Source organism: Rhagoletis zephyria, unplaced genomic scaffold (assembly GCF_001687245.7).
Source record: "Rhagoletis zephyria isolate East Lansing unplaced genomic scaffold, Rhagoletis_zephyria_1.1 Rzeph_scaffold_02911, whole genome shotgun sequence".
NCBI lineage: Eukaryota > Metazoa > Arthropoda > Insecta > Diptera > Tephritidae > Rhagoletis > Rhagoletis zephyria.
In genome coordinates, this window is record NW_016159995.1 from 61,446 (window position 1) to 71,305 (window position 9,860).

The following is a 9,860-nucleotide window of genomic DNA, read 5'->3' on the forward strand; positions in this document are numbered from 1 at the left end:
GGCGTGGCACCGTAATGGGCGTAATGGGCGTGGCTCGGTAACCGTTCTACCAATTTGTACCAAACTCGGTATTTTTATTGTGCTTGCTACATAAAAGCAAAACGATGAAAATTATTGAAATCGGACTAAAGTTATGGTTTTTCATATAACGGTAAATTTTAGAAATGCTTGAAACGTCAATATTTTGAAATTTAAGGACGCTAATTTACTCAAAATTGATACACCCCGGCTTACCATGTAGCGGTAGCTTTCGGAAAGGTGAAAATCATATATTTAATATTTGCGCCGGGTATTTAATATTCGGCTCCGCCCTAACTTAGACTTTCTTACTTGGTTTTAATATTTTTATTGAGCTTTGTACCACACGTGGTGGATTTTGCCCATTTTCAATACCATCCGTCATACGCTGAAAATAAGTACACATACCAAGTTTCGTTAAGATATCTAAATTTTTACTCGAGTTATCGTGTGCACAGACGGACGGGTGGACAGACGGTCACCGCTTAATCGATTTCTTTTTTCATTCTGATCATTTATGTATGTATGTCTATATTTATCTCGATTTGTTTTGGCTGTTACATACAACCGTTATGTGAATAAAGTAATAATACCATTGTGCGAAGTGCGCTCGGGTTTAAAAATACTTGACATCCGCATTCGCATCCGCATCCACGGATGTTGGATTTTAGACAACTGCATCCGCATTCGCATCCGCGGATGTCTTAAATTCCACATTCGCAACATCCCTCGTGAAGACCAGTATTGTGGATTTAAAATTACACCATCATAATGCTTGTGACGCCCACTTTAAGGGGGTTTTCGCCTTATGTTTTTTGTAAAGAATTAAACACGGATTACGATGGTGTAATTTTCAATCCCTTATTTACTGGTCTTCNACGGATGTCTTAAATTCCACATTCGCAACATCCCTCGTGAAGACCAGTATTGTGGATTTAAAATTACACCATCATAATGCTTGTCACGCCCACTTTAAGGGGGTTTTCGCCTTATGTTTTTTGTAAAGAATTAAACACGGATTACGATGGTGTAATTTTCAATCCATTATTTACTGGTCTTCACTATGCAAATCAACTTCAAAAAGTTCAACTGTTAATAGGTAAGTTAGCTTTAGGACAATCATGACCATCTGATATTAAGAAATGTTAAGCAAGCCTCTTTACCATTAAAATTACGTAAAGATGAAGTCTCTACGATGAGCAGAACCCGAGATGTAACTATTTGAAGAAGTACGGGATTAATCAGAATCACGAAAAAATCCAAACTTTGACAGATCGTATATCCGAAGAAAAAGAAAATTTCTGGAATACGTGTTAGGTTATTTCATGTATAGAACCTATACAGAAATTTTAAGCTAATCGAAAGTGTAACACCAAATTTGGTGTCCGATATGAAAAAGAATACCTCATATATTTTATTACATACATATGCATACCCATTTGTATTTAAATTTTAGATGTTTTCTCAACACAAGGCTCTTTAGAATTTGAAAAGAGCGTACGCAAAGCAGTGGTGCGTGCCCATCATCGGTTCTGGCAAAATAAGTACCTTCAAAAAGGGAAAACAACGACTACAGCTGCTACAACAACAACCACAACCGCAACCTCAACCTCTACTTCAAGTTCTAATGCAAGCTGTAAATAATTTATAATAATTCCAAATGTTTAATTTCCCATTAATTTAATATATTTTTCATTATTACTATCCCCATTTAATGAAGTTAAGCTTTTGATTTATTTATTTACATATATTTTTTCGATGTTTAAGAAGTACAATTAATAAATTTTTTTATGAAAAAATTTATGAAAGACGCTTTTTTGGTGAGTATTCGCATCAATTCTTGTTGATATACATAAACATCAAGTGTGAGTGATCAATTACGATGTGTATCGTGATTCAATGGGCACGTTCAGAAGGCGCAACAGCTCAGTAACTTCTGCGATTACACCTTCTGAACGCGTTGTTGTGTGGTTCTGATCAACTGAACAGTTGCGTTTTAGATGATCGTAATATTTTTCTCTTCATTTGAGACAACATGTTGGTGTGTACCACTTTAAGGGGGTTTTCGCCTTATGTTTTTTGTAAAGAATTAAACACGGATTACGATGGTGTAATTTTCAATCCCTTATTTACTGGTCTTCACTATGCAAATCAACTTCAAAAAGTTCAACTGTTAATAGGTAAGTTAGCTTTAGGACAATCATGACCATCTGATATTAAGAAATGTTAAGCAAGCCTCTTTACCATTAAAATTACGTAAAGATGAAGTCTCTACGATGAGCAGAACCCGAGATGTAACTATTTGAAGAAGTACGGGATTAATCAGAATCACGAAAAAATCCAAACTTTGACAGATCGTATATCCGAAGAAAAAGAAAATTTCTGGAATACGTGTTAGCTTATTTCATGTATAGAACCTATACAGAAATTTTAAGCTAACCGAAAGTGTAACACCAAACTTGGTGTCCGATATGAAAAAGAATACCTCATATATTTTATTACATACATATGCGTACACATTTGTATTTAAATTTTAGATGTTTTCTCAACACAAGGCTCTTTAGAATTTGAAAAGAGCGTACGCAAAGCAGTGGTACGTGCCCATCATCGGTTCTGGCAAAATAAGTACCTTCAAAAAGGGAAAACAACGACTACAGCTGCTACAACAACAACCACAACCGCAACCTCAACCTCTACTTCAAGTTCTAATGCAAGCTGTAAATAATTTATAATAATTCCAAATGTTTAATTTCCCATTAATTTAATATATTTTTCATTATTACTATCCCCATTTAATGAAGTTAAGCTTTTGATTTATTTATTTACATATATTTTTTCGATGTTTAAGAAGTACAATTAATAAATTTTTTAATGAAAAAATTTATGAAAGACGCTTTTTTGGTGAGTATTCGCATCAATTCTTGTTGATATACATAAACATCAAGTGTGAGTGATCAATTACGATGTGTATCGTGATTCAATGGGCACGTTCAGAAGGCGCAACAGCTCAGTAACTTCTGCGATTACACCTTCTGAACGCGTTGTTGTGTGGTTCTGATCAACTGAACAGTTGCGTTTTAGATGATCGTAATATTTTTCTCTTCATTTGAGACAACATGTTGGTGTGTACCACTTTAAGGGGGTTTTCGCCTTATGTTTTTTGTAAAGAAATAAACACGGATTACGATGGTGTAATTTTCAATCCCTTATTTACTGGTCTTCACTATGCAAATCAACTTCAAAAAGTTCAACTGTTAATAGGTAAGTTAGCTTTAGGACAATCATGACCAATATAAGAATTAAGAAATGTTAAGCCCGCCTCTTTACCATTAAAATTACGTAAATATGAAGTCTCTACGATGAGCAGAACCCGAGATATAACTATTTGAAGTAGTACGGGATTAATCAGAATCACGAAAAAATCCAAACTTTGACAGATCATATCTCCGACGAAAAAAAAATGCCTGGAATACGTGTTAGCTTATGTCATGTATAGAACCTATACAAAAATTTTAAGCTAATCGAAAGTGTAACACCAAATTTGGTGTCCGATATGAAAAAGAATACCTCATATATTTTATTACATACATATGCATACCCCTTTGTATTTTAATTTTAGATGTTTTCTCAACACACGACTCTTTAGAATTTGAAAAGAGCGTACGCAAAGCAGTGGTGCGTGCCCATCGTCGGCTTTGGCAACAGAAGTACCTTCAAAAAGGCAAAACAACGACTACAGCTGCGACAACAACAACCAGAACCGCAACCTCAACCTCTACTTCAAGTTCTAATGCAAGCTGTAAATAATTTATAATAATTCCAAATTTTTAATTTCCCATTAATTTAATATATTTTTCATTATTACTATCCATATTTAATGAAGTTAAGCTTTTGATTTACATATTTATTTACATATATTTTTTTGATGTTTTAGAAGTACAATTAATAGATTTTTTTAATGAAAAAATGGATGAAAGACGCTTTTATGGTGAGTATTCGCATCAATTCTTGTTGATATACATATACATCAAGTGTGAGTGATCAATTATGATGTGTATCGTAAAGTTTCATCAGTAAAATAACTCTTCTTCTTACCGTTTTTCCTGGTAGTGTATTGTGTTTTTGGTTCAATGTGTTAAACTATGTTCCCATTAGCGTAATTTAGAGGTCAATCTTAATTTACGCATAAATTAAGTACAAACTAAGTAATTTCGCCTTGTAAAGTCTCTCAGTAAATTAAGTTGAAAGTACGTAGTTTATCTTAAACCAAGAACCAAATCACGAACAAATCAGTGTCGGCTCTAATTTTATCGATAATAATCGAAAAAAGTATTGTCCCATAACTGATATGTCATTGTGTTTGGACGTTTTTGTTTTTAATAATCGCGCGTGGTAGTTTGTAAAATATTTCCAGAAGCTTTCTCTTTTGATCACTCATCTAAAATCTAAAAAATTACCACAAACAACTCAGAATATAAAAATATACGCAATTACTCACATTCACGATCTTTTTTGGTTAAATAAACAATAACACAGGGTTGCTACAAAGCTGTAAAGAAAAATAAAGAATAGCGTGTATGAACGCACTTAATTTAGTGAGGTATTTTAAACGAAACTAAGTATTTTATGTTGGTAATGTGAACATAGTTTTAGTGTATTTTGAATAAATTGTAATAGAAATGGAAGAAATTACAATAGAAATGAAAGAAATTGTAAAAGATAAGAGCAAATGCCAAAAACCAGGTGATCCCAGTTGTGGGCATTTTTTGGCAATGAGCTGATAGTGTTTTTACTTAGGAAACTGTACGCTGATACAAGGTGCGATAAACTGACAGTTGTCTCTCTCGCACTGCTCCCTTAGCAGCGGCACCGTGTTGTTTCTTTGCAAATTTGCTTGGAAAAAATGAAGCTTTGCTGTGAAATAGAAGTATAAGCTTTTGTGCAATATGTTTATTTGTATATGCATATGAAGCACATTTAACTGATGAAAACATAAATTGTTTTTAATAGCACATAAATTACGTAATTCACGTAATACTTATATTAATATTTCGTTCAATTTTTCGTTTAAAATGCCAGATTTTTCTGTCCTTCGATGCTGTCAATAACTATCTTACCTTGTATTATTGAATCATAGATGTGTATGTACATCAAGTATGATTACGGCAGCGCTGGATAAAGCCTAAAAAGCTTTCTTGCACAGCGAGAAAAATTATTTATTTGCTTTGCTTGCCAGTCGAAGTTTAGCTGCTGAGCCAGCAGGTTGTGCGCTACTGGAGCTGTCGCTCAACGGTTGTATGCAGTGATCGGATTTGAAAAAAATTCTTGTGGTAGAATCTGGAAAAAAAATGTAGATTTCAAAAAATGTGGTAGATCTCAGGTTTTGGATCAAACTTTGTACAAAAATCAAAAATATTCTGCAAGGCTTCACCTAAGTTGCAAAAATTTAAATAGATCCTAAAAAAATTAATTTACTATAATAAAGTGCAAGATTGAAGTTGCTAAAAAATCCATTGAGTTTTGACAGTGTAAAGCAGTTCCTTCCATATTTATATATTTTTCGAACATATTTTGAAAGATTTCTGCAACCTCGCGTAGTGCTGTCAGCTTATATTTTTATCAATCGCAATGCAGCGGACAAATATGGCACGTTCCAGAAACCGCTACTTGGGATTTGCCGATTTTGACAATTCTCAAGTAAAAGTAAACAACGCTTTACTTTAGATGCACTGAAATTTTCTAATACTTTCACAAAAATCGCCGTTTTTCTAACATTTTCGCTATTAATTCTTTCTTATAAATCATATATTTTGCAACTTAACACAATAAAACCATGTTTCCTGTCGAAAAATTGAATATTGAAAAAAATTTTTACTATTTCATGGTTTATTTTATCCTCCCATTCTGTCTGTTGATGGTGTTTAGTGTTGGAAAATTTTTGCTCTTAAAATTAATAAAATTATGTCGAGCAAAAATAAAACTACTCAAAAACGCGAATATGTGGTAGATGCTAAAAAATTCGCAGATCTACCACAATGTGGTATAAGTCCGATCACTGGTTGTATGATGTATGCGTGTTGGGTCGTTTTTTGTTTAGTTCAAGTAAAGCAAACTGTGCGACCATTCCCTGAAGGAAAGATTGGTCCAATCGCTCGAAAAATATAGTCGTAGGTATAGTAGCTTTGTATCTAGGCCAAAGATAGTCCAAAAATATAAAGCCATGTAATGTAGAACAGGTGAATTGTACTAAAAAAGGTCCGAATCTAATGCATAAGGTATGAGTTTTGATCTAAAACTGGTTAAAGTGTGCTGCAATTGCGGACAACGGGTACAATTATCGACTTGCTGGAAGCATGGAAATTAAAATTTATTTAGTTTCCATATCAAACAGTACCGTGAATATGTGTCAACCTCACATTTTATAGCAAATGAAGCAATTTTTCCAGAAATTTGTTGTTAAAATTTTTTATTAAAACTTTTTACAATAATATTAGTTGATTCATTATATTTAATAGCATTATTGCCTATGATTGATGGCCGTTTTTATAGATTTTTAAAGTGAAAGAAAGATTGAAATAAAGACTCGATTAGAGTCGAACAATTCGAATCTTGCCGTCGATTATCCGATTCCAAGAATCGTAAGGATAAAATAAGATTCGAGAATCGATTATTTTTTAGAACTTTCCATTCCTATGCTCGATACATCGATGTTTTTTTACATTCCTAATCTAACAACACCACCTTGTATGAAAACGCCTTGNCTAACATTTTCGCTATTAATTCTTTCTTATAAATCATATATTTTGCAACTTAACACAATAAAACCATGTTTCCTGTCGAAAAATTGAATATTGAAAAAAATTTTTACTATTTCATGGTTTATTTTATCCTCCCATTCTGTCTGTTGATGGTGTTTAGTGTTGGAAAATTTTTGCTCTTAAAATTAATAAAATTATGTCGAGCAAAAATAAAACTACTCAAAAACGCGAATATGTGGTAGATGCTAAAAAATTCGCAGATCTACCACAATGTGGTATAAGTCCGATCACTGGTTGTATGATGTATGCGTGTTGGGTCGTTTTTTGTTTAGTTCAAGTAAAGCAAACTGTGCGACCATTCCCTGAAGGAAAGATTGGTCCAATCGCTCGAAAAATATAGTCGTAGGTATAGTAGCTTTGTATCTAGGCCAAAGATAGTCCAAAAATATAAAGCCATGTAATGTAGAACAGGTGAATTGTACTAAAAAAGGTCCGAATCTAATGCATAAGGTATGAGTTTTGATCTAAAACTGGTTAAAGTGTGCTGCAATTGCGGACAACGGGTACAATTATCGACTTGCTGGAAGCATGGAAATTAAAATTTATTTAGTTTCCATATCAAACAGTACCGTGAATATGTGTCAACCTCACATTTTATAGCAAATGAAGCAATTTTTCCAGAAATTTGTTGTTAAAATTTTTTATTAAAACTTTTTACAATAATATTAGTTGATTCATTATATTTAATAGCATTATTGCCTATGATTGATGGCCGTTTTTATAGATTTTTAAAGTGAAAGAAAGATTGAAATAAAGACTCGATTAGAGTCGAACAATTCGAATCTTGCCGTCGATTATCCGATTCCAAGAATCGTAAGGATAAAATAAGATTCGAGAATCGATTATTTTTTAGAACTTTCCATTCCTATGCTCGATACATCGATGTTTTTTTACATTCCTAATCTAACAACACCACCTTGTATGAAAACGCCTTGGGGTAAATGTGTGCACAATTGTTTTTGTGTGTTTTAGGCCATTAACCGTATAAACAAAACCGTCATTGTGAATACCAACACTACAGGATTTTTCGGCAAAATATTCCTTGCAGGACTTTGTGAAATACTTCAACTATACTGTGCTTTAACGAAAAAGAAATTATTCATAATTAAATACACTGATAAAATGGCTTGCCGATTGTGCTTAAAAAAACCGGGAGATTTTTTGGAAATCTTCAAAGAAAGTGGTGAATTAGTTGAAGGGGGTGCCAAAGAAATTATAGAGAAATACTTCCAAATTCAGGTAACTTGATTAAATTCTATTTATCAACCGTATATTAATAACAAATTATCATCAATCTGCACAAAAATCTAGATTACATTCAACGATGAAATCTCAAATAAAATTTGTTTGGTTTGCTGGCGTTATCTAAACGAATTCCACAGATTTTGGTTGAACATTAAAGAGAAGCAACAAACACTGCAAATCGTTTTTGATTGTATGAAGATTAAACGCGAAGCGTCGAAAGACAGTGCCTATGAAATAAATTCAACATTTGATGGANCAGGATTTTTCGGCAAAATATTCCTTGCAGGACTTTGTGAAATACTTCAACTATACTGTGCTTTAACTAAAAAGAAATTATTCATAATTAAATACACTGATAAAATGGCTTGCCGATTGTGCTTAAAAAAACCGGGAGATTTTTTGGAAATCTTCAAAGAAAGTGGTGAATTAGTTGAAGGGGGTGCCAAAGAAATTATAGAGAAATACTTCCAAATTCAGGTAACTTGATTAAATTCTATTTATCAACCGTATATTAATAACAAATTATCATCAATCTGCACAAAAATCTAGATTACATTCAACGATGAAATCTCAAATAAAATTTGTTTGGTTTGCTGGCGTTATCTAAACGAATTCCACAGATTTTGGTTGAACATTAAAGAGAAGCAACAAACACTGCAAATCGTTTTTGATTGTATGAAGATTAAACGCGAAGCGTCGAAAGACAGTGCCTATGAAATAAATTCAACATTTGATGGAAAAAATAATATATTGTGTGAACCTGAGTTAATCATAGATGATATTAAGGGGGAACCGAATTTAGCTGGGGATTTTGATGATAGTATGAATGAAGATTCGTCATTGCTGCTTCCAAAAAGTTCCGATGGTAAGTGACATGAGCTTAGTTACTTTAGACAAATGCAAATAAAAACGTATCCTTTTTGCTAGTTAAAAATAGTGAACAGCCCGAGGAATGCGATCAAATTCATGGCTGCGTTTCTTTATACATTCCGCATAATCCCATTTCACAGCCGGAATAAACAGAATGCGTTTGAAATATACGTTAACATATCATCAAGAACGTTCTAAAGATTAAGTAAACAAAAACAAACGGCCGGAATGAATAAAGAAATGCAGCCCATATGTATAAAATTTATGCTTTGACTTAACGTTTTATGGAATAAAAAATTTTGCTGTGCCAATCGCATTACAACTTTTATTATACGCCTACATACATATGTACTTCTCTGCCAGCATTTTATATTGCGGAAATTACTAATTGGGTACAACATTTCAGTGAAAATCATCGCCAATTATATAGCTATTTTTCCAATTCTTATCCGCTCTCGGGAAGGATTTTTCCACCAAACCGATACTCCACTTAGGAACTATTGCGATGGGAATTATAGTAACTTTCGCAACAAAGTCTAAAGTGTTAAAGCATATTATTCGGTTGCTTAAATTTTTAATAAAACGCATTGGGAAATTTAGAATACCTCTGAGCTTGCAACTCCAGCTGCAGAATTAAACTGCTAAGCATAATTGAAGCTTAGTGAAAAGCAGTTGCAAATCTTCATAGAAAAAAGGCATTAACATAATAAACCCAATGATACAATAAAGAAGGTACTAGTTTCACTTTTAAATTTTTTAAGTAGCAGTGCCACCTCAACAGATTATTGTTTTAGAAGTTAATTTTAATATTTTTTTTACAAGCTTTTATTTAACTTGCTTTGTTTGTATGTACATTAGACTGTCCCAAGAATATATGGGCAGAAATTTGTTTGCATATTTTGATGTGCA

The 9,860-nt window shown here is 33.0% G+C and overlaps 2 protein-coding genes across 7 annotated transcripts in view; both read left to right on the forward strand.

Moving 5' to 3' along the window:
- LOC108367993 (uncharacterized) overlaps positions 1–4,307 on the forward strand; it is a 62,400-nt gene extending 58,093 nt beyond the window's left edge. The window contains exon 7 of one of the 4 annotated variants that reach the window (XM_017622718.1): positions 3,638–4,307. In XM_017622718.1, the coding sequence (XP_017478207.1) occupies positions 3,638–3,825 (188 nt within the window). In that variant the 3' untranslated portion in view covers positions 3,826–4,307. Of the gene's footprint in view, positions 1–1,474; positions 1,798–3,637 lie in introns of those variants that run through there. The other 3 variants (XM_017622720.1, XM_017622717.1, XM_017622719.1) reach the window with 3 other exon arrangements.
- Positions 4,308–7,752: 3,445 nt separating this feature from the next.
- LOC108367995 (uncharacterized) lies at positions 7,753–9,641 on the forward strand. Of its 3 annotated transcripts, none has more exons than XM_017622721.1 (4): positions 7,753–8,075; positions 8,148–8,326; positions 8,810–8,946; positions 9,358–9,641. In XM_017622721.1, the coding sequence occupies exons 1-4, from the start codon at positions 7,959–7,961 to the stop codon at positions 9,489–9,491; spliced, it is 567 nt and encodes a 188-aa protein (XP_017478210.1). In that variant the 5' UTR covers positions 7,753–7,958; the 3' UTR covers positions 9,492–9,641. The 3 variants fall into 3 exon arrangements, with proteins under 3 accessions (XP_017478210.1, XP_017478212.1, XP_017478211.1); XM_017622723.1 differs by lacking the exon at positions 8,148–8,326 and adding an exon at positions 8,341–8,558 and having other exon boundaries at positions 7,822–7,857; positions 8,631–8,946; positions 9,358–9,589; XM_017622722.1 differs by lacking the exons at positions 7,753–8,075; positions 8,148–8,326; positions 9,358–9,641 and adding exons at positions 8,344–8,558; positions 9,009–9,120 and having other exon boundaries at positions 8,631–8,946.
- The last annotated feature ends 219 nt before the right edge of the window (positions 9,642–9,860 follow it).

Excerpts from the sequence above, each read along its gene's own strand:
- LOC108367995 (XM_017622721.1), top strand. The coding sequence starts at position 7,959 with ATGGCTTGCCGATTGTGCTTAAAAAAACCGGGAGATTTTTTGGAAATC. Across the intron at positions 8,076-8,147 it reads AGAAATACTTCCAAATTCAG|ATTACATTCAACGATGAAAT; the intron begins GTAACTTGATTA and ends ACAAAAATCTAG. Across the intron at positions 8,947-9,357 it reads GCTTCCAAAAAGTTCCGATG|TGAAAATCATCGCCAATTAT; the intron begins GTAAGTGACATG and ends ACAACATTTCAG.